This window comes from Talpa occidentalis, unplaced genomic scaffold, assembly GCF_014898055.3.
Source record: "Talpa occidentalis isolate TD23 unplaced genomic scaffold, MPIMG_talOcc4v2.1 talOcc4.13, whole genome shotgun sequence".
NCBI classification, from domain to species: domain Eukaryota; kingdom Metazoa; phylum Chordata; class Mammalia; order Eulipotyphla; family Talpidae; genus Talpa; species Talpa occidentalis.
The window spans coordinates 80,422,342-80,446,948 of NW_023601322.1; the positions used below are offsets into that span (position 1 = coordinate 80,422,342).

The following is a 24,607-nucleotide window of genomic DNA, read 5'->3' on the forward strand; positions in this document are numbered from 1 at the left end:
TGGAGCGGGTTCATAATGGTGCTGTCCGCAATAGGACTTCACCCTATATATATTGACCTCCAGTCTTGCCCCTCAGCGTCCCTGAACTGGTTGGACTAACACTACCATCTCCTTCTTCTCCTTCTTCTTCTTCTTTGTTCTTCATTCTTCCTTCTTCTTCTTTCTTCTTCTGTTTTTTGTTTTTTTGCCCATGTTCATTGTGCTTCCTCTGCTTGGCATGACCTTCCTTTCAACTCCATTCTCTGTGGTACTTTCTAATGTCCAATTAGTCTCCTAATTTAACCTACTTCTTCCCTAGAGCCTATACTGATTTCTCACAGAGTTAGCTTGCTTTCTTCATCAAAGTAATGCTTTTTGTGTGTATTATCATAAATCAAATCCTTTTTGGAATTGGCAACTATCTTATCTTGATTAGGGAACTTGAAGCACCTCAAGAGTAAAGACGATGCTTTGTTCCTTTTTATATCTTCAGGCAGCCTTTATATCTTCAGTCGTCCCTCCTGTATCTGCAGTTTTGGTTACCAGTTATCAGCTGCAATCCAAAATATATAAGGAAAATTCCAGAAATAAACAATTCAGAAGTCCTAGATTGCTTGCTGATCTGAGTAACATGATGAAATCACATAATGCCCTGCGCCTTCACCCCTGAGATGTGCTGCCCCTAGTAGCTAACACCTCATCAAAACGCCTCCATCAGCCACCTCAGTCCTCATCACAAAAGCATGGTCTCATAGTAAAATCGTCAACAGGAAGAAGATATTTTGAGAGAGATCACATTCACATAACTTTTATTATAATGTATTGCAATAACTGTTTTATTTTATTATTTTAGCTGTTAATCTGTGTCTCGTTAATTAAACTTTATCATATCATGTATGTATAGGGAAACATGTAGTATTATACCATTTCATACTATCTGAGGGGGTCTTAAATCCTGTCCCTCACAGATAAGGTAGAACCACTGTTTAACACAACAAAGGTTTGCTGAATGAGTATCTCAAACTTAATCACAGAAAATGAGTTAATATTTGCAAAATCATTAGCATAGTGCCTTTCACAGAGTAAGTGCTATACAGGTGTTTGTTAAATGAGAGGTTGATAGGACAAGAGTTTGGGTTTGAGAAGACTATTGTTATGATAATGAATTATAATAGTGTCCATAATTTATTAATAGACTCAGAGATACTTTTCTCTTTTATCACTAGACTTTTAGTAATGTGGAACCATGGATAGAAACATTGCTTTCTTTTTGTATTCTATTCCTTTTGCTAATTAAATACCATTTCTCTCACAATGATAGCTAAATCTCATTATACTTAATGATTTATCCATTTTCTGCTATAACAGTTTTATCAGTGACTCCTTGTGCTATAATCTCATTATTTCACAAAATCATATCCTATTTGTTCAGAATAGTAACTGTTACCATGATTTCATCTTCCTCAGTGCTCTTTTTAATCTCAAGTTCACAGCCTTCTTTGTGACAAGGTTAAACATTTTTTCTCTTCATTTAGTCTAACTCTGTTCAGTGTTGCCTATATTATTTATTGCTGTTCACTGTGTGTTGCTATTTTGTTTAAAGAACTCTATGTCTGGACTGTTGCTTTTATTTCTTCAGGTCTGTTTCTTTGACTAAGTCAGAAAATATGTGCGGAAGAAATTGAAATTGCTGTTTTTTCTTTCTTCCAATGTATACTATACCTGTAATGAAATACCAAATCTTCTTTCCATCATTTTTATTGTATATATATGTGGGTTTGATATTTTTCCTTCCTAATTTATACAGTTTATCCAAGAAAGCTGTGAATTTCTCGATTGAATCTCTGAAGTGCATGTTTAAAATATAAGTAGCTCATTACAGATTTTCACCCTATATGGTCTAGCAAGTAAGTTTGACTTAAAACAAGTGGTAGAAAGCAAATTAGTCTGCTCCTTATTCCTATACATGACAGTGTCAGTGGGCACAGTTTTACCCTATCGGGTTAATGCTAAAAGTCTTCCAAAACAAAGCGATAAATTGTTTTTCTGAATAGATTCTTCCTTCTCTAAAACCTAATAGCTTTTTTTTCCAGTTTTTAATATGGAAATTTCCATATATATATATATATATATATATAAATGTGTGTGTGTATTTGTTAATACTGGTCCATGTTGTATCATTTTTAACCTCATCCTGCCACACATTATGACTTATTATGGTAATCTTTTTCTTTCTTTTTCTTTTTTTCCACATAGAACTTAGGGGTAGCCAGACGTACAGTGGGTGAGAGGATTCACTAGAGAAAGAGCAGGGAGCAGAACAGGCAGATCTACTGAAATACACTGCTGAGGGGAGCAGCAGGCAAGACAGGAGAGGTCTGCTGCATCATATGTGAGTCACCTCTCTGGCCAGGGATCAAACTGAGGTAGTAGAGGTGATAGCGCTGAGATTTAACCCCCAGGCCACCAGGGTTAGGGTTAGGGTTAGCAATGTTTTTTAATGGTTAAAATTTTTCATTTGAGTAATAAGAAGCTGATTTTTACAAAAACCTGGAGTCTTAGGTGCTACAACTTTTGCCTGATATGGCATTGATTTCTGATGGAAAAAATGACCACACTCAAAATGCTTTTGCTTGAATAGCAGTTAAATTCATTCTCTCAGAAGAAGGCATCACTCATTGACTTTTCCATGCTCAATAGAATGGGTGGAATTGTCAGAAGCCTCTGTTTTGGTGCCATTCTAGAGTAGTGGTCTAGTGTAACCATCCTTCATGAAATCAAGATTTGACTACAATATTTAAACAAGCTACTTATCTTTTCTGGCTTTTATCCTCCCCTTCTCCCCCATGACAAGAGTATTTATCTCACGGGACTAGTATGAAGGCTAAATGAATTAATGCATATGAAGACTGAAGATGAGTGTCCAGAACATTAAGTCACATGACAAGATTTTTTGAAATACAAACCTCCTTTAATTTGCAAGAGTGGTGCATCCTTAAGACATATGTGAATCTTTGGGGGATAACAATGAAAATTTTAAAGTAATTTTAAGATTATAGATACAATGTTTAAATTATGAAGAAAAATGCATTCTCTTCCTTTACTCCTGATAGTCCGCCTTGACTACTTTTCAATATTAACCTAAATGTGTTTTAAATATCTCTGAGGAGAGGTTCTGGTCAGGGACAGATAATGTTTACAATATGAAAATTAAAACATATGTCAGAACAATTTGGTTTTCTAACTTTTGTGGGATTCTCTCAAATCCAAGGAAACACCATAAGAGACCAAATAAAAAGAAGACATTAAAATATAGTTAGACCAAAACAAACCTAGAAATCTGACTGCAGAATTGAGACTACCAGAGGGGGAGTGTAGAAGGTAAAGAGCACAGTTGAGGGGGGAGGTTGCCAGTAGACTCTGGTGAAGGACTGTGGGCACCTTGGTGGTGGATGTGGTAACTTCATCTGAGGAGGTGTGAACTTATACTCCTAAAGCATTTACAGTGTTGTAAACTAATGTTACAGCAATAAAAAATACAATTTAAAAAATCTATATTATATTTAAAACACATGTATGATTAGAAGAAACGTCCCTGTACATTAAAGTCTATTCCTACCAGACTCCCAACATGGGCATTATATTTCGAAAGGTGTTTAAAAAAATTACAAGCTGCTTCCCCGGATGATTATAAGTATGAAAAAAAAAAAAAAAAAAAAGCAAAACATACAAACAGAAGGAAGGAAGGAAGGAAAAGGAAGGTGAATAAAAGAAGATGGAAATATTTTCGGATGATGAGGTCCCCAGAGCAGGCTGGCATGTAGTGTGTGGGGCTGTAGAAACCTTAATATACTGGCCCGGGAGTCAGCCAATCCGGGAGCTGAGAACCACATTTCCATAATGATGATTGGCTGGTGGACTGGAGGCTCAGCTGAGCTGAGAGAGGTTGGGGAGGAAATGCTCCGCTGAGAAAATAGCAAAACAACTTTCTGGCTTTCTGTTGTTTATTGCATATTCTCCAAATGATTGTAGTGATTCATCCTTTAGGAAAGCTTGTTTTGAAAACAAAAGAGGCACAGTTGTTCACAACAAAAGTGATATTCAGCAGCCAAAGGAGCTGAATATAATGGTACTCTTATACTTTTCATTAAAATAAACTTTAGCCTCCAGATTTTTTTCTAACGGAACATGTTAAGGCTTCCTAGGGGAGTCATAAAGGCTTGATTTAAATTATAAATTAGACAGGGTTTACTATTTCTGATGAGCTATTAATCTTCTTTCAGCTTTGTGAATTATGCACATATAGGATGTGTGTGGAAAGTAGGGGGAAAATCCTTAGATTCTTGTGCCAAAAGTGTATAAAATCATTTTACAATTAAAGCGAGTCTGCTGCTCTCCAAAGAGAAGCTATACGAGGAAGGACATTATTTTTTCCTATAATTGTGAAAGATAGAGATGCACTTACCCGTGTGTTTGGTATTATTCTCACACATTTTTGCAGTCCTTTGCAATATGAGATGTTCTGTCATTAAGTCATAGAGATTGTTTTAAATGAGAAAAGGGGATCCGTGAAAAGGAGGCAAGGAAGAAAGATGGAGTGGGATTTAATGGCTTCGTCCTGCTGCCTTTTGGCCCTCTTCTGCTTGGTAGTAATGTATTTTGTTGTAGTAGTTGTTTTTGATTCCAACGGAGCAGTGACACATTTCACTTACAAGTTTTTACATTTAGTTTTACAATCACTCTTTTCATAGACCATTTTTCTGGAAATGAGAATAATTCTGTAATGCAGATTAAGCAGAAGTATTTTGCAGTCTCTCTCAGTGACCATTCCTTGGCTAGCTAACAGACCAGCCATTCAGAAGCAATTTTCTTCAGGCTGAAATTATGTGCTGACCGTAGCAGATCACTTCCCATAATAACCCTTCCCCCCACCCAACGCTAAATACAATCTGTCTCCTACTCACTGTAATAACGTGCAAATGACTGTAATTTTGCAGACAAGAAACAGCCCAAAGTGAAACGTGTCTAAACAGAGGTCGATTTGAAAAATCAGGGCTATTACCTAAATCTGTAAAATACATATTGTAATAAAACCAGCAACAGCAATCTCCAATAAGTAGTTTTTAAAAATTGTAGCTTGTGTTTTGATCTTCTTTATGCACCGGGTCTCCACTGGCATAAAAGAAAAACCCCTTTCCAGAAATGGTTTCCTTACATCTGATGTAAATTGCCTTACTTTGCTAACCGATCTGCAGACCTTACTTGGGCACTGGTTCAGATATAGTAGCGCACACCACACCACACGATCCCGGGCCAAGCAGAGGTAAGATTTCAGACACTTAACACTGACCTACATTGCAGTTCCCTCCATGTGAGCAGTATGCAAATGTTTTTCTTTAGAAGAACGTGCTGTTTTACGATATCTTGCCAGGTTCTCTAGAACTGCAAGGCATAAAAGGGACAAGATTTGCTACTTTGTCTTTGCGATTATTTTTATTATTTAAATTTTTTTTTCCTTTTGGATATTTTTAGGTTGAGAATTGGGAGAAGGAATGGGGAAATACATACACATGTAGGACAAGCACCTCATTCTTAAACTTTATATTTCTTTATTATTAAAATACAATGTGGTCTTAAATCAGACCATGAAAAAATTTGCTTTGTCATTTGAATTTGTTTAAGCTAAAATATATAGTGAAAATTTGTCAAGACAGCCATTATTCTGCTTCCCATGGAAGATTTCTTTGTCATACTCTTAAGTTTATTTTTGTTTATTTTTTTCATTTTTAAAAATTTATCTTTATTTATTTATGCATACAAGAACTGGAGTGTAGGCCAGAGGTACAGGGAGAGGGTGTGAGAGTATTCACCAGAGACAGAGTGGGGAGCAGAACAGGGGGATCTACTGAAATACACTGCCGAGGGAGCAATAGGCAAGACAGGAGAGGTCTGCTGCGCCATGAGGGTGAGCTTCCTGGCTGGGGATCGAACTCATGCTGCAGTGGCTGGTGATAGCTTGAGAGCACTGAGACTTTAACTAACCCTGCGCCAGCACGGAGGCCCCATACTCTTATGTTGAAATTGAAGATGAACTACTGGGCATAGAGGTGATCTGAAAAGTTAACACAGCCGTGTTATGCAATGTGTATAAATGTCTATATTCACAGAATAGGTCTGGGAGTGTTCACGAGTCTTCCGTGGCACAGTGGACAGCGTCAGTGTCACATCTTTTCTTCCCTACTACCTCCCCGCTGGGAAGGACCTGGAATGTTTCAATGTGCAAGTTCCTCTCTTTATACCATGGGACACCTGCTTCCTGGTTTGGTCCAATGATATTTCAGGATATGCAAACATATCCAGTGTTTAACCAAGAACAGTCGTTCTTGTAACAGTTGTCTAGAGATGCATATTGTTAAAAATACTCCACCGAAACTTGAATTAATATGTGTGGCAAGCCAGAACAGAGTGTTTTCTCCAGAAGACCTTCTATATGTAGGAAGTTAGGATGGTCCCTGTAGTTAAACAACCTTTTAGTGTTTGTGTAGGTGTTTAATAAATCACCAACTCTGCATTCCCTAGAAACCAGGGCAGGTCACCTGCCCACTGCCTTGAGGCAGGTCCGCTCATAAGCAATCCCAGACAAGAATCATTCTCCACAGTCTTCTTGGATGGCCAGGAAGTTTCTCATTATGTCTAAATTAAGTTCCTTTTCCCACAAATCAAACCCATTTCCAGGTGGTTTTATTTTTTTTACAACTTTGCTTTCCCCGTCTTTCTCTTGGTCTTGGCCTTCTCTTGGTAGCTATCAAGTGTTAATATTTGGCATAGATGTAGATCAACTTGGCCCAGGTGTAGTCCGTTCCAAAAAAACAAAAGCCCGGGAAATTCTGATTCTTAAAAATATAGCACAGATCAGAGCGACTAGGCAGTGAAGAAAGGTCACTGTGTTTTCCTGTGTTACACAGCTTAATGCTCCTGCCTGCCTCAGCATCAAGCTCTCCTACACTTAAAAAGCAGAAAAAGTCCTGTGCCAGGACCTTCTGGTCACCTTGCGGTGCTTGCAGACCTTGCAGGGGCAGAGCTGCTGCTGGTGGTTATTGGAGATGTGATGATATTCTTTAATTGTTCCTTCATACTCTCCTCAAGCTCCTCCCACCCTGCTATTCTTCTTAGACTCACTTCCCACTACTGCCCTTCTCATGACACATGCACTAAACTATAAAATTTCAAAGTGCACATATTATGCAGACATGTAGTGGTATTCTCAAATGCATACAAGATCGGTTAGCTTAATAAGAGAGAAAGATAAAATTTTCTTCTCTACAACATAGTAGCACTTCCAAATTTTGTGATAAGAGTAGCTCTGATTCTCTAAGCTGTTAGTTAATTATCTTAGTTTCAGTCATCAATTAGCTGATAGCCCTGTGATGTCTCTTGATTGGCCCCTTTGTTAAACAAAACAAAACAAACACTCGCAAAGCCAGCATAACAACTCTGGTTTATTCAAGTCTTCTGGAAGAACTGGGAGGGCTAGAGATGGGGGGAGGGTGTAAATGGAGTGTGGAAATGTTGGAAAGAAAGAAGAAATATTTTAATCTATGAGAAAGCATTAGGTTAGGGTTTGAGTTAAATATGTGATTGAGTTCAGCATAAGCCTTTTATCATTCACCAGTAGGGTTTATCAAAAAGCTTTTAGAGGGTTAGTATTGAAGGTAGGGATTGGAGCATTTTATTTGAGTATTGGGAACCCTAAACTTAGTTACCCTCAATCTGTGCTGCACACCCTGTGATTTGCTTTTGCAAAGGAGTGTCTTGGAGGAGTGCCTCTATCCTTCTCCAACTTTACCAGGTCTTACTGTCTTTGCCTTTTGAAATCCTGTTGTTTATAAATTTATAAATTTATGCTGTTCTTTTTTTTTTAATCAATGGGACATAGCCAGATTGTGAAATCTGTACATTCAAAAATATGAAACAAACACCGAAATTAAAATGGAGGTAAGTGGTGACTTGATTCATTTTACTTGTTAATGTGCAGCTTTAATTTGAATACACATTGACTTTGGAAGATAAAAGGACTATCAAAGATCAAATTCCTCAGTGTTTATATCCCAGGAAAGGGAAGGATAGAAACGGTTGTTGATTACTATTTGCAGCATCATACCTAGTCCACCTAGACTAGTAGAACAACTAATTGGCAGGTCTTTAAAATGAACCAAACATATTGAAAGCTCAAATATGAGTCAATAGCCATTACTTAAAACATGTGACTTAAAGATTTTTATTGATCAGCGTAATCATCACTGACTCTCTGCGTCATCAACTATCTTCTAGCTCTGATTCACTTTACATGTCCATTGGACTCAGTAAAGATATTTTCTTAAATTGCAGCTGGCCTGTGGAAATTACAATTCACATGTAATTCTGGATCCTTAGTTCAGTGTAAAATTTTCAGTGTACTCTGTGGCTTTAAATTCTCTATATTATAGCTCCTAAAAAAGGAAAATAACAGTGAAAAATTAAAGATAAAGTACTGCAAATGCTTAGTGCATCTAAATACATTAGTTTAAATATACTGGCTGTTACAGAACTTGTTATTTCATATTAACCTCTCTTATCCTGTGACCTCAGGGTCCCATTAATTTGGTTGTTGGCTTTTTTCCTACAATCAGTTCTAAAATATTTCTGTATTCTTGGTGGATTTTGAGGTGTATGTTCAGAAGACTTGGACAGCCCCTCTCTCCAAAACAGCGCTAAAGATCTGAGGGAGGAGAATTTCATAAACTCTCGGTTTAAAAACGCGGATTGGGACTGTTTAATGGGTTAATTGTCCCAGTATATCTGTCTCCCACAAATCGATTTTCTTCTTCTTCTTCTTTTTTTTTTTTCCACATGAGGCTGGTCCGAGGTGTTAATATGCTTGGCTAGGACCATATTTTATTTTTTATTTTTTTGGAGCCGCCTAGCACCAGGTGGAAAAGATTTGTTACTAATACCAGGGAAGAAGCGTTCGCGGAGTGGTGGTTAAATGGTTGCCAGCGTTCACACTTCAGTGCTTTAGACCAGGAGCCTGGAAACAAAAGGGTTACTTGTTTCCCCACCACCGCCTTTACCCCCAGATCGATTTTTCTTATTTAATCAGCGAGTAAAAAGAGAGACACAGGGAAGGGGAAAAAAAAAAAAAAAAAATTGGAAGAAGGGCAAAGTGGTGGGGGAGGGCCGAGAAAGCCAGAGGCTGCAATACAGAAAATCAGTCTTGGGAGTTCGCGCTGTCGAGTTCCTGCAACGAGGAAGGCGAGCCAGCAAAAGACTCGCAGTCATTTCCACCCCGCCAGCCTCCCTTTTCTCCGCGCTCCGCGCTAGTGGCTCATTTGGCTTCCTCTGCCACCGAGCGATCACAGACATTATTTCCCCCAAGATAACACAATCAAACTCGTATTTACTGACATCCTCTCCTCGTAGCCTGTTTGAGATCTGTTTTAATAAATAAGTGTTTTATGTGAATGATGTAGTAATTGGAACGGGCGCACCATTTTTTTTTCCTCTCCCCCCTGCTTACTGCGGGAGGTTCCCCAACCCCAATCTGGTTGGAAAATAAAACGCTTTGTCTCCAGAACCACCCCCCGCCGCACCCCCACCCGATCTCAGTGTGTGTTTTATACGTGTGTGTATCTCAGCCCCCTACAGTAGCCAAGAGAAAGCAGCTGGCCAATGAGAGCGCCCGGTTTCATAAAAGCTGCGCTCTGATTGGCCCGATGCGAAAGGGCACTGGGAACAAAGAAAAGTCCCTTTCAGGTATAGAGGCTGAGAGCTCCTTTTGCTCCACTCCCCCTGTGTGTGTGTTGTGTTTCAGTCCTGATTTCAGTGTTGCAGAACAAGCTTGTTGTGTGTGTGCACCAGGGGGATTTTTGTTTGTTGTTTTTTTTTTTATTTTAATTTTTGCTTTTATAAAAAATACACAGGACGGTCTGTGACATTTGATGGTCCATCTTCTTTAATAATAAATTGGTTGAAGAGACTGTAATTTCCAAAATAAAGCGGCTGCAACCAAACACATTCAATGCAGTTAGAAGGAAAAGGTCAACTCGATCCAATACAGACCGTAAGTACGGTTGCGTGGTGTGTCTCTATATAGCACTTAGCGGGGACTTCATGCAGGGGAATGTGCGACTTTTATGCATTGAAATGAGGAACTAGTTCTACAGGGTTTGGCTTTTGCATTGAGAACAACAACCCAAGAAGGGTGAATTTTATTCAGTGGAGGGTGAAGCATTTGTAACTTCTTCACACAAATTAAGCTTGACTGGGCACTCGGGGTAACTTAGAATAAATTACCTTTTGGGCTCTAACCCAAGGAGAATAAAAGTGACACAGTTACATATCCTGATCTGTTCCATGCTCTACTCACCTCACTTCCTCCCTTTCCTATCCTAGATGGGCAAGACCCTTTTCCAAACCGAGCCAGGAAAATGGGGCAAGAGCAGAGCAAGCCGATTCCTGGCTCTTGTCACATGCTAGCGCCCACCAATTTAATACTGAACAGGGGGATAGTCACCCATTACATGTAATGGTTATAATGACCCTTTTCCACCTCCTGAAAAAAGCAAGCAGCAAAAACACCATTAAGAGAAGGGGTGTGTGTGGGGGGGAAGCCCCACCCAACCCAAACAAACCCACAAATAGTAACAATGGTGTGTTTATTACAGGACCTGGCTTGGGAACTAACAAAATGTTTTTCTTTGTTTAAGACATGAGGGGGGTCCCTAAAACCCAAGCAGCGGAGGTGCCCTCCTCGTCCCCAAGGTGCCCCCGTCCCTGGCCCCTTGGGAAAGCCGACAAATTGGAGATAAGTTGAGGAAAGGTTTATAAGGTGTTTCTTTAAAACATCTGCTTTGCTCTTGTGCTCATTACATTTCACTCCTTGCGAACTTCCGAGATCCTAGATCTGCGAGAAATGTTTCACATTCATAACTTGTGGCTGCGCCCCCCGCCGGGTGGGGTGGGGGGTGAGCCGGGGGCGCGGGCGGAGGGAGTGTGTGCAGGGGGAGGGGAGAGACCTTCAGCTTTTTTTTTTTTTTTTTTTAAAGACCAGATCAGTATTTTCTTGATACGCTTGTCACCATTTTTGTTCTCACGACAACCAATTGAGCCCTTGATCCTCACGTGATGTGAAAGGCTTGCACTGTAACAAAATCGCTCCTTTTAGATGGTTGGTTGTTGCTAACTCGCCCTTCCCCCCTCCCAGCCCCGACATTTCCAGCAAAGCGACTCTCCACTTCCAATCCATCAACAATTCATTACTGCTTTTAGCTTCCAAACGCCAGCTAATTAAAAATACTAAGCCAAGCTCCGGGGCCATCTGACTAAACACAGGAGGGGGGTGGGCCGGAGAGGAGGCGAGAAAAAATAAATAAAAGGGAGACGCACCGTTTGCTGCTGCGCCTATACATGGGGAAAACTGTCCTGGAAAAAGGTCGCCTTTAGGGGAAAAAAAAAAAAAAAAGATTTTTTTTTTTTTTGCCTCTAATTATCGAATTACCACATGACTGATTGGCTTGAGCGACAGCGGATTTTTCCCCCTCGGGGACCAGACTAGGAAGTCGAATCCTTTTTCTTAAAAAAAAAAGAAATAAATAAATAAAAACCAACAGGAAAACATCACATCCTCGAGGTTTGGAAGACTGAACCCAGTTTAAACGCCGTTATTCTCCCCGCCCGAGCGAGAGCTGTTAGGAGCGGCGGCCCCGCGCCCCCAGCCCCTGCGCCCCTCCCCCGCGCACCTTCCTTTCTCCCCGCGAGCTCGGCTCCTCTCCCCACCCTGTGCCTCCCCCCGCCTTTCCTCTCAAGTTAGTTCAAGAAATCAAATCTGTCAGGACGGGCGGAAAAATGCCACTTCCCGACTAACAGGCGGAATCCAGCCCAGATTTTCAGTCCTTTCTTCTTATTCTTTCTTCCCTTTCACTAATTTATCCCGATGTTAGCACATTCTGTCTTGTTACTAGCGGGCGCCTGTAGGTTTGCTACATGGGATCATTACTTACTGCTCACGGTGACTCTCAAGTCTGGAACTGAAGGCGGAATGAGAAGTTGGGAAAACTTTTTTCTCTAAACTCTTTTTTTTTTTTTTTTTAAAAAAAAAAAACCCTATTATTCTCGATGCTTGTTAAGAGGAAAAAAAAACCTTTGGTACTTCTGTTGTGAATGTGAAACATTATCTTCCAGCTGTACAGTGACACATTTTTTTTTTTTTTTTAAGGAAAAAGGACTCCTGATCCGTTTGCCAAAAGGGGGGTGGGGAGTAGAATAATGTTATCGAGTGATTATTCTGGCTGAGATGTGTTATTTGGTTTCTTCCTTCTTGATCATTTGGTGTTTAAGTAAAATGAGGCACAGGCTTGTTTGCCGAGTGGAGTGGGAAAGGCATTTTGATTTGCTGGCCTAATTAAAAAATGATAAAGGATTAAAGGTAAGCAATGTCTGTGTGTGTGTGTGTGTGTATGTATATTTATTTATTTTTCTTGACAATCAACTGTTAAAAAGGGGCTGATCCCTTTAAAAACCGTTTTAACTGATCTTTGTCAAACACACACTCATTTGCGGTCATTGAGGCCACCTTGGCGCAGATCACTTAAAGTGTATGTCTTAATCAGTTTCCCGTACAGTCAGTAGCACCATATTTAACAGATTGAGCAAGTCTGTGACCTAGGGATACGGTAGAATTGTTTAGGTGTAATTTTTTTTTTCCAAAGGCAGCTATTTAACCTTTTATTTAACACTGTCTTTTCTGTAGAGAAATGCTCTTAAAGACATGTGTGTGTATATTTAAAGCAACTGTACAAACTGTTCAGAAAGAGAGGATGTGGGGGGGGGGTTCAATGTATGGGGGGGATGTTATTGGTGGTGGTTTTTGTGTTTTTGTTTTTTTTTTTTTCCCCTGTTCCTTACTGGGAACAAAAACCAGATCGCCCAGACAATTTGTAAAAAGAAGTTCGTAAAATTAGAAATAAGGAAAATTTAGCAGCATCTTTCTGAAACTAGCTTCAGACAACTTCCAGAGTCTGGTCTTTTAAATTGCAAGATCTAGGAAATGTTTAGGGATGTTGAAAGCCGTGTGTCTCCCTCTTGTCTGAGTGTGCAGGCTGTGTTTTCTGGGGTTGATATAGTATCTACATGTATAGACTAGAAAAAATCCTAAACTCTCTCTCTCTCTCTCTCTTTTTTTTTTTAACCTTTCTGGACTTGACTCAGATCCTTAAGATATTTTAATGCCTTTAAAAAAGTGATTATCCTTGTATTGTTGATAAAGGGATTTTCTTTTTTAGCTACTGTAAGATGCTTACTGTTGTAGGTATGTTTTGGGGGGTTGGTTATTTTCCTTTAAAACTGATATTGGACTGTGGAGACAATACATGAGCCACCTTACTCTCCATCCTTCCCTGTACCCCTTACTGACTCCCCAGTAATAATCGTTTTTTATTCTGGTAACACCCAGACAAGAAATATTCGACTTTTCCCCCCTTCACAGGAAAAGGTGGACCTGGACTGAAGGGTGTAAAATCCCTGGACACATTCCTGGGGCAGGAAAAAGAAGAGGAAGATTACAAGATTTTTTTTTTTTTTTTTTTTTTTTAAGAGAAAGCCCAGCGGAGCTAAACGAATGTCCCCTCATCTCCAAAGGAAAGTTCATCGGATTTTTATTCTAGAGAGCTCATCTTCAGGATGTCAGTGAACATTTCTACGGCAGGAAAAGGTGTGGATCCAAATACGGTTGATACTTATGACAGTGGCGATGATTGGGAAATCGGGGTTGGAAATTTAATAATTGATTTGGACGCTGATTTGGAGAAGGACAGACAGAAATTTGAGATGAATAATTCCACCAACACCACTAGCAGCAGCAACTCTAAGGATTGTGGAGGTCTGGCCTCCAGTGGGGCCGGTGCTACCGCAGCCTTAGCTGATGGCCTAAAATTTGCTTCTGTTCAGCCCTCTGCTCCCCAGGGGAATTCACACAAAGAGACCAGCAAATCAAAAGTGAAAAGGAGTAAAACTTCTAAGGATGCTAATAAATCTCTGCCTTCGGCTGCCTTGTATGGGATTCCCGAGATCAGCAGCACTGGCAAGAGGCAGGAAGTCCAAGGGCGCCCTGGAGAGGCAACTGGCATGAATTCAGCGCTGGGTCAAAGTGTGAGCAGCGGCGGCGGCGGGAACCCAAACAGCAACAGTACCGGCACCAGCACCGCCGCCGCCGCCGCGGGGGCGGCCTCCTGTGGGAAAAGCAAGGAGGAGAAGCCAGGTAAAAGCCAGAGCAGCCGCGGCGCCAAGCGGGATAAGGATGCGGGGAAATCCAGGAAGGACAAGCACGACCTGCTTCAGGGCCACCAGAATGGCAGTGGCGGCCAGGCCCCTCCCGGGGGGCACCTCTATGGCTTTGGGGCCAAGAGCAATGGAGGTGGCGCCAGCCCCTTCCACTGTGGGGGCGCTGGGAGTGGCAGCGTGGCGGCTGCAGGGGAAGTTAGCAAAAGTGCCCCGGATTCAGGGCTCATGGGAAACTCTATGTTGGTAAAGAAGGAAGAGGAGGAGGAGGAGAGCCACAGGCGAATCAAGAAACTGAAAACGGAGAAGGTAGGATCAAGTCGCCTTCCTAGATCTCCCACTTTCCTCCCTGTGTGCATCTCTCTGTGTGGGTGCGGGGGGGTGTGCCTCTGTGTGCCTTCCCCTCTAACGTGCTTTCTGGGTCTTTGTGAGATTGCTGTTATCTGCAGCCTTTACGTGATGCCTGGTGTGGGCTTGCTGACTTGGGCGCAGTGTTTAGCTCTTGCTGCTGCTGCTGCTGCTGCTGCTTGCGGTGCTCGCGTCTGGGACCCCAGGCGGGAGGGCCTGAGTGTCCTAAGCACTTTTGCTCCGCCGGGGCCCCTGGCCAGTCAGCCCCGGGCGGGTGTGCTTTTAATAGAAAAGCCGTTCACGCACCCACTTGACTCTTGTCCTGGTTTCTCCCCTAAGGAAAAGTGTCTTCTGTTTTAATTTGCACATCCTGGTATTTCTGGTAATGTGTCCTTAGGCGCTGGGTTCACGTGCCCTCCCGGGAGAGGTGTGTCGAGGATTCTAATTTACACTCTCCACCCTCAAGCCATTTACGTGTTCATTGTTACTTTCTCCAAAATAGTTCTGGCAAACGGTCCCCTCCTTGAACGGGTTCCCGTGACTGGTCCTGAATTCACCCCCCACCCGATGCCCCTGGGTCGTTGGCTTTGTGAATGTACAGAAAGCCGAGAAGGGCGTGGGTGACTGCCCTGACTCTACTCTTGTTCCCTGGTCCAGCTCTTAGCTGGAAATTTAAGAGGGTTATCGCTTGCATTTCTAGCTCGAGGACGGAGCTGAGAGGTTGGTAAGAAAAGTGACTCAGGCTTGGTGAATTGGCGTGCCTGACCTGTGAAAACGCAGCCAAGAGGTGATACCGGCATTCTGGGTTGGCTTTGAGCAATGGGACGGCTGATCTAGGTCATTTGGATCCTTCCATCTTGGGCATTATCTGCAGTCTAGTTAAGCACTGCCTTTGAAAAACTGCCCCCAGCGTTGTGCTTGTGGCTTGGTGCTGGAGGCCTGTGACTCCCTGGTCGGGCGGTTCGCTGTGCACCGGGTCAGGTCCTAGGAGCGAAAGGTGCTCTGTCCCACCGCGCAGGTTGCCAGCGAGCTGGGAGTGTGAGTGATGTTTCTCTCCAGTGATTCCTTAGGTTAATTTTACAGGGTGTGCCCTGCAGAAGCAAAATTCCTTTCATGTGGTTCGTGGCATGGTTATTTGGTAATATACTAATGAAATCATGTGATTGTTGCGATTTCTAACTTGAACTCAGTATTGTGAGATATCTTCGGGTGATTATTTTTGTGCACGGTTATTCGCTGCTCTCTCTTAAAAACATCTGCTTTTTTGTTTTCGTGTGTTCAAGTGTTAAGGTGGAGTACAGGGATGAAGTTTTATTTTATGATTTTAGAGGTTGGTGAAGGTACATGAAGGGGTTGATCATGCCAGAGTCGCAAAAAAGCCTCTGAACGCTTTTGATTCATTTCCCCCTGGTCAGACAGCATTTCACACGGATGAGTTGCAGTGAGTTTTTAAAAATCCCAGGTTTCGATTATGTTTAAATGTGTAGTTTCACATCATTTCTGCTAAAAGGCGTTCTGAAATCTTCTCATTACTGAGTACAGTAGGGCATTTACTTTTGTTGCCAATAGTCTTCAAATTGCAGTTCTAATCTGCTCTAACTATCTAGATGAATTGCCCTAATCCAGTGCTCACAATGGCTGTGGTTAAGGAGTCAGAGCCATTTGATTGGATTCACTGCTGCCTGGAATGTGGGAGGTACTGCCCTTTTGCATTCCCCTTAGCCTTTTAATCTTCCAGCCAAATGTTCACATTCAACAATTTTGTTTAGCTGGCAATCGGAACATTTCTGTATCTCAAAGGCTGCTGTCATGGCAACTGAGATTAGAGCGTGGTGTCGGTTCTCCAGTTTTTGTGTTCTTTTCACTTCCCAGTCACAGAGGGGACTGGAGGAAGAAGGGAAGAATTCAGTGATTCATAGACATGTACCTCATCTTCAGTCAAAGCAGTAGAAACGTGATCATATGAAATTCTATAAATGAAGAGCAAACAAGTCCTGAGGGGTCTGGGGTGGAGGAGGGGAGGAAGCTCAGTGCATTTGGATTCACTCCCAATGCCAGCCAGATCGACCGGTGCTGGCATCCTTCTGGGTAGGCTCCGGGGGCTCGCATCCTGCAGCGCTGGCCATTCTCTGACAAGCAGGGGTGTTGGCTCAGGATCTGGAACGCTGCTCCTTCAGGCTTTCTTCTCCACCTCCACCCCCACCCCACCCCAGAAGGACTTCTCTTAAGAGTGCTTTCGTCCTTGGCACACAGAGATGGCGTTCCCTTGCACAGATGCCACCCGGGGAAGTTACTCTTAATTCCATTAAAACTCGCGGGGGTGTAAAAATCAAACTGCAATTTAGGAAATGCTGCCTTTATGATAAAGAAGGATACCCATTCAGGACGTAAAGGTTTAATAGGACAAGGCTTCACCTGACCCAATATTTCAACACCGCGGCATCTTTGAGGAAGGTTTTTTTTTTGCTGTTTTGTGCAATGTTTTCATTTCATCCTTGCCTTGTTATTTGGACTAGTGAACAGTGAGTGCCCCCAAAAGTGTAAACGATTAATTTCCAGCAATCAGATGTAGCTCCTGAGGGGGCAACATGTGAAAACCGAGGGGGGTGTATGTGTGTCTGCTTTTTATTTTTTTCCCCCTGGTTGGAAGGTTCACAGGAGATTCATAAGACTTGCTGTCACCGGTTAATTTTCACAGCATGCTTAAATGTCTATTTTTGGGCTGTTTATTCTGTTTCTTCACTACACAAAGTCATGTAAAACATGATAAATTGGACCTTATGAAACCTAATTAAATCAATGAGTGTTCTACTCCTTTATGTGGAAACCACAAGTATGTTGTAAAAGTCGCCACTCCCTTAATACGTGAACAAAATCAAAACATGCCATAATTCTAAGATGTTTGAGCTGTATTTCCATAGCCCATTTTGTGGTTAAGCCACCAATGACATGTCTGAATAAGTAGATTTGACGGCTTGGCTTTTGGTTGTTAAAACCTGCTTCCCTACCTTCCCCCGCCTTTCTTTTGAAGCATAATAGCCTGTATTGAGGCTCTGCTTGTATCTTCCTTAGTGCCTTAGAGTTTTGCCTTATCAGACACAGGCATTTGGGTGGGCTAAATAAATAGGGTACATGGGTTGACTTGAAGGTTGGAAAAGTCAGAAATGCACAGAAAAGGTCTTAAAAACCGCTGATATTCACATAAATATGAAAGGCATAGGAGATCTTAGAGTTGTGTCTTAGACTTCTGACTATTCAGTACATGCTCAGAAAAGAGTTATTTCTCTAATATCATACTGCTTTCATTAAGCTGGTCCTCAGCAGCCCAAAGGTGGTATCTGCAAGTGGACCTCTCTATAAAGGATGTCATTCATTTTATTTTATTCTTTTGTAGAAGCCTTTTTACACCTCACTAGGGAATTCTGGCACATTTTCAAAGTGAGTGTGAGCAATTTAAGAACATATTTTGGTTAATGAGTTTTGTGGACGATATGCCTCCCCACTCCCGTCAAATACAGTGCCCCCTACAAATTCTGCTTAGACAGTGCAGTTTAGCTACTGCGAAGTAAAAAAAGACAGAAAGGTCACTTGCTATAATTAAAGGACAAAGTCCATTGTTGTTGGACAGCAAACTGTTTTGAAAGCTGCATAAGGGCTTTAGCAGTTAAAAACGTTGGTAACTAAGGGTGGTTCCCAATCAGCATTGATCCAGCGCCTTAGTTTTCTGTAGGCTTCCTCTGAGGGTAACAGGGCTTTTTTTTTTTTGGGGGGGGGTGATGTAGAGGGTGCCCTTTACTCAAGGAAGTTTTCTGTGAGAACCCATAAAACTTGGAGTATTTGTGTGAACAGGCATATCCCTGAGTTCTGAGACTAGTGTTTGAAATCTGGATTTGCTAGAGAGATTAAAAAAAAAAAAGTACAACTGATTAAGATTGTGTAAAGGAGATAAATAATGTTTAGCAACTTTTAATAACTTTGCAAATAGTCTGTAAAAAAAAAAAAAGGTGGGGAGGGGAAGGGATTGATTGTCCAAATGTCATGAGGTTAAGAATGCTTTTCAAGTGAAATTACCTGGCTGCAAGATGGTTTTAATTAGAGTGTTATAAAGACTTATTTTTCCTAAGCAGCATTTTATAGTTCATAAATGAAATGTATGCTGAACGTGCTAAGCAGAAGTCTCCCTAACCACAGAGGTGTTCAATAACCAGATTCAAACAACATGGAAAGTACCATCTGTTCTTCGTTTCCAGCATGAAAAACAAGGATTGAATGGCTGAGATTTGTCCAATTTTGACTGTGTCTGTGTGTGTTTTTTCTAATTTAAAAAAAGTTCACCTGGTACTTCATAGAAACTCGAAATTGTAGTAATATGAGCAACACTGTGAAAACACATGTTCCGACATTTATTTTAACCAGTTCCACTTTTATTTAAAAGATTTCCAGAAGCCCAGCCATTGAGCACTTTATAATGGTTATTCAGTTCCTGCAGGCAATCACAATGAGGGGTCAGTTCTTCAAAGATCTAACTATTTAGTCAGTACCTGAATTATTCTGTCAATTTTCCCCCTGGAGGCGAGGGGGGGGGTGGGTGGGCAAAGGCTCTCTCACAGGCTAACTCTGCTCCGCGTTTATCGGGTAATCTAATTGTATGTGATAGCGCGGCAGACTGGTGGTTACTAGACAGAGACATTGCTCTTGTTCAGAGCTGTAGCTGAGGATCGGGAATAACGGATGCAAATATTCTTTGAAGGACAACTTCAGAGGCCTTGACTTTTAAGCGCTGAGATTCCTGGTTCTGGTTCTTAGAGTTCTGGGTAAAACATTATCCCGCCTTTGTTTGAGGTCTTTTATGGAAGCTAATGACTAGGCTTGTGCCTCCCTGAGATAAATGACATTATCTCTGAGTGGGCTGACAGGAAACAGACATGTTAATGGTGAAGCTGCGGGGAGGATCTGCTCGGGTTCTGACAAAAGAGTTGGGAAGGGACCCCTGGTTGTGGTCATTAACACATAATGCATTCTTGCTCTTCCTAAGAGGCCCTTGATAATTGGAAAGCTATTTTAGCCACAAGCACTTAAATCATAAATCTACTACTCCTGGCTCCTTTGCATTCTCCAAAGTAGCAAAGTAATGTGTTTTTTGTTAACAAGTGTGTGATCTGGCTTGTGGAAATGGTGGCAGTTCTAGGCTGCGTGGTAATGACCTTTGGGAGAGCTGGGCGGGCACCCTGCTTTTATCAGATGGGATATCTCTTTGTCTTCCGTCATCTCTCAGTCGCCACTCTGCTTGAATCAAGCGAAAAAGTGGGCCCAAAAGCTAAAACAAAATCATTTTTGTCCTCAAAGATGTCTCCTGGGAGAGGGATGAAATCTATTTTTTTATAAGTTGGGGAAAAGATCTCGCTCAGTGATTTGAATGTGATGAAACCTGCCTTTTGAAGTGTATGTTTAAAAAGTCATGGGTATAATTGCGTTTCAATGCAGTTTAAACTCTCTGCTTCTTGAACGAAGATAATTGCCATGTTGAACACACTCTAGAGGTGTAGAAGAGGTGGAAGGATCATGTTATTCTATTCTTTAATATTAAGCACTGGAAGTTTTTCATAGTAATTACTGTAGCACAACATAGTTTTGATTGCCAGCACTCTGAACTTGCCAGTGATCTGAACATCAAGGGTTTTGCTTGAATACTAAACAGTTTATTTCTGAGTTGCGTGTATAGCTTCCTTGTCTAATCTGGAAGCCAGAAGGAGTGAAATACCAGGCTGTCCTTCCTAGCAGCCACATAGTGGCAATAACCCTTCTTCACTAGGATTGTTGTGAGGAAGTCACACCACCCTCTCGGGCTGTGCCTTTCAGGTCACAGAGAGACAACAGGTGAAATCTCTGCCACAGGGCTGACCTAGGTCATTGTTTTAGATTCGGAGGGATCCGGCTGATGCTCTGGAAGCAGTATTTCATCCGTGTGTGTCCATGAATGCTGTGACTGCATGTATAACTGTGGGTTGGGAGTTTTGTTCGTATGGGCTGTATTCGTCAAAGAAAGTGTCACCGTTGGTTTTATGTTCCACTCTGCTGCGGAGTAAATGGGCCCCTCTGTGTCCAATTTTCTCTCCCCGCTGAAGTTGCACTGGTGACTACTTGCTCTCTGTTGCAAGTTCTTTTTAATTTTAAGCCAAAGGTTTTGGCAATTGGAACAAAAGTCTTTGCAACTCAATGAAAGGTTGTTAAACCATTCATAGTAGATTGACCAGCAGTTGGGCTGTTTGTAATGTTATTTTGGAAGCTTAAGGGATATTCAGGAGGGTGAGATTGGCACTTTACTCCTGAAGCTGAATTCTGCATAGCTGCTAAGTTTTGGTCAGAAATACCTTTGGGAATGTGTTAAATGAGATTATGGGGTTTGCCTGAAGAATTTAAGTGATCACAAAGCAAATACTTCGTCTGTTTTCATAGGTCAGTGGGCCTTGAACCACCTGCATCTCATGTGTTCAGGAGGCTCTCCCCGCCCCCCCCCCATGTGAAATTAAATGAAAATTTAAAAGGATATATTTTCCCTGTAATAGAGAACTCAAAGGCCAGGGTGTTTCAGTTAGAACAAATGGGTTTGAAGTGATGAATAAATACGACTGCTGACTTTTCAAAGCGCCTCCCTTTTTCATCCCCACCTCCTTGTTATTCATCCGGACTCTTCTAGCTCAACCATTGAGCTTTCTGCCTCCTGGGAATCTCATTGTCAACTAGCACCTTAAGAAAAAAATCTGCCTACAGGGACATTTAGGCAGATTCAATAATGCTATGTGAATGCAGCCTTCCCAGTTTAAAAATATATTGATTATATTTTGTGTTGTACATAATGATTTTAGAAAGCAGATATTTAGGTTGTGGAATTGGCTTATTATGTTAACCAGAGAGCAGATGGCATGGTGCCACAGACGTATAATTTTACTTAAAGGGACTTTTAAGGTTTTGATGTGTTTTCTTTTCCTCTTATTTCCCTGATGGCTTCTTTTTATTGAAGGGTAACTTAAGGAGACCTGGTAGCAATTTTACTGCCTTCCCCTGACAGTTTGAAATAATAGCTTGGTCTTTGGTTGCACTGATCTTCTACCAGTCAGCTTGATTCTGGTTTTTGTCATGTGGCAGTGAATTAAAAAAAAAAAAAAAGTGTTTGTAGTATGTTTTAAGAAATGGACTCTTTTATATGCTTCAATTAGCAACAGACGACAAAGTTTCAATTGGTCACACTTTCATAAACTCCTAGAAGTTACTCTTGGTTCTTTTGATTAAAGAAAACTCCTGGTTTGGTTTCTTAGGAAAGCCCATCTGGCTCTGGGGCTGTTTTAGACACACCTTTTTGTCTTTCCAATTAGTCACAGAGTCTTCAGGGTCCTAATCTTAAATTGTTCCTAGTTAGGTTAGCAAGCTTTCCCCTTCCTGGAGGGCTGTGTTTTTGGTTGCTCCACCCCACCACGTGTTTGAATTCACTTGGCATGAAAAGTCCCATTTGTTTGCATGCCTAGGTTTCATAGTCTTTGCCCGTTCTTCACTCTGAACATCATCAGGATGAGTTGGAAAGCATCTCCCAACTTTTTTTTTTTTTTTTGCAAAGTGTGCATAGCCAGACCAGATTACTTTTGGATTTCCTGTCACCTCCTTGGCCTATTTTATGGATGGCTCATGTTAAAAGCAACAATAATGTTTGAATTGGAAGGGCTGAAGCCTTGGGTTTTCATTCTTCATGGAGAACTGTTTATTTGTGTGTGGTTCACCACAGTACATGGATAATGCTATCAAATCTGCGCTTTATTATAGGCTTATGACTAGCACAGCAGCACTTTAGTTATGTGTTTCTGCTTTTGAGTTCCTTGCCAATTCTTTTGTGATGGAAATGAAATTAGAACTGAATCTTTGCAGCCAAGGGGAAAATAGGCACAACAAATAGAAATTGCCCCTTGAGCCAGTTCAGAAGTAAGCAGTGGTGATTAAAAAAAAAAAAAAAAAAAAAATTTTTTTTTTTTTCCCAAAGTAAGGGAAATACAAAGACAAGCACTTCCATGAAACTTTCCGGTGAAGAGCTGAGGAAGACGGGCTGAAGGAACACTCTGGAGGCTGCTTCTACCACAGAACTGTATCCGCTCGTGTTGTTTCACGTCTTAAGTAACTGATTGAAAAGCGATTCACATTCCCCAACCTTTAAACTGCTTTGAAGGTGGAATCTGAGTTAAGTAATATTGTTTGCTGCTGCTCCCCAAAGGGAACAGCATGGTCTTAAAACAGAGCAATTGAGCTTTTCCGCATCAAACTCCATTTGGCCAATTGTCTACATTTACATTCCTTGCCCAAATCCTTCACCACCCTTTCCCATGATGCCGCAGCAGATGCCAGACACTGAAGTAGAAAGCGAGCAGCTGTTTCCATTACTCCATTGCTGTATTATCCTCCACAATCTGCTTTTTTTCTCTCCCTCCCCCCCCACCCTTCGAAAATAAAGAAACCTTCTCTTCCTCTGACTTTGGCGGGGGGGGGGGCCCCCGCTTATCAGTCTGCAGGTTTTATATCTTATCACCACCAGTGGTTTGTGGGGGAGGCCTGTTGATTGTGGCGGGAGCAGATGGGGGACTCTGGGCCTTGGGGGGGGGGCGTGGCCGCCCGCGCTGCCTCCCGGGCTGCGCGCTCCCCACGGGGGGGATTGGGGGGGTACAGCGGGGGCGCGCAGCCGGGGACACGCCCTCCTCCCGGCCCGGACCCGTTTATAGCCCCGAGCGCTGTAAATCTGTCAGCTCTTCACGACGCCTTCACCTCTTTCTTCATTTGCTCCAGCTTCTAGTTTGACAACGTTCCCCTGAGGCGGAATTCTAATCTGCTTCCAATTAGTTGCAAAATGTGACTGAAATTTCCACATTATGACTGCTGTTTTACTTGCACGCACACATCTAGAAACAAATTAATGCTCTTGAATATTTATTTTTTGAGCCCTTGGATTTACTTTAAGAGGAAGAGTTTCCAACTGTGGAGTGACTTCCAGGATTTGCCTTTTCTCTCCTCAAGGTCTCCTCCAGTGGGCATTTTTTTTTTTTCTGTAGGCACCACCTCTGGTGGGGTCCCCCATCTCCTAATAAGTCTCTGTCTTTTCAAGTTTTCGCCAGATGCAGTGCGTGCGTTGAAGTGACCGAGTGAGTTTTGTCATATTTGTAAAATAAACAAAACTAGCATGTTTGCCCAAGTTGAATGGAGGGTTCCCTGTGCTGTTTTAATAAAGCGCAAATTTACTTCTAAATATGTCTTAAGTATATTTGCCCAAAACACAAAAGACGTGTCACACTTTAAAATTCGTCCATTTGCTGTTCTAGACCTGTAAATGAATTGGGTGAGTAGTTGGCCTACCAAATAGAAAGGGTTCATTAACTACGGTGGTGTGGGCACTAAGTATTAGCAGGTTCCTGAGCACACGCTCCCTGCTTATGCCTCCTGGAAGCTGTTGGAACTTTCAGGCAGCTGTGGTGGTAGTCTGTGGCTTTTTGTGTCTTTGGTTTACACTTTCCTCTCTCTATAACCTATTACTGGGTGAATGCTGGACTTTGGGTTTTGGGGTGATCCTACTTTGAGAGTCATCAATCACTGCACCAACTCTTATTTCCGACTGCTCAGTGATTTTTCTTTTTTGAAACAAAGACATTGATTCACCTGATTATATGTAAATGTTAGAACTGTGTAAATCTTGGTGGCCAAGGAAGTCAGGTTAAATAAACTTCATTTATTACTTGCCTCAAAGTCCACTTTTTTCATGTCCTAGACATTTGGTACCATTTGGTACCGGGTTCTGGATTAGGCTTTGCAAAAAGATGGTGCTTTGAAAGAATGTAAACAGCCAAATTTAGTGGCGCCTTTTATATAAGAGTTCAATCCTCAGCATCTTGGCAGATTGATATCAATGGTAATAATGGGCTTTAAAGAGGTGTGAAAT

The 24,607-nt window shown here is 41.7% G+C and overlaps 1 protein-coding gene and 1 long non-coding RNA gene across 15 annotated transcripts in view; one reads left to right on the forward strand and one right to left on the reverse strand.

The window, feature by feature from the left end:
• ZNF608 (zinc finger protein 608) overlaps positions 1-24,607 on the forward strand; it is a 392,506-nt gene that overhangs the window by 279,856 nt on the left and 88,043 nt on the right. For 2 of the 14 annotated variants that reach the window (XM_037509438.2, XM_054694475.1), the window contains exons 1-2: positions 11,765-12,442; positions 13,502-14,601. The exons of 10 other annotated variants lie outside the window; for them this stretch is intronic. In XM_037509438.2, coding sequence (XP_037365335.1) covers positions 13,696-14,601 — 906 coding nt within the window. In that variant the 5' untranslated portion in view covers positions 11,765-12,442; positions 13,502-13,695. Of the gene's footprint in view, positions 1-9,775; positions 10,079-11,764; positions 12,443-13,501; positions 14,602-24,607 lie in introns of those variants that run through there. 2 more of the 14 variants (XM_037509437.2, XM_037509439.2) reach the window with 2 other exon arrangements.
• LOC129145641 (uncharacterized) lies at positions 9,913-11,699 on the reverse strand. The gene is made up of 3 exons (XR_008551489.1): positions 11,404-11,699; positions 11,034-11,158; positions 9,913-10,921 (listed from the first exon to the last, which is right to left on the reverse strand). It is a non-coding gene; the product is annotated as an uncharacterized LOC129145641 (long non-coding RNA).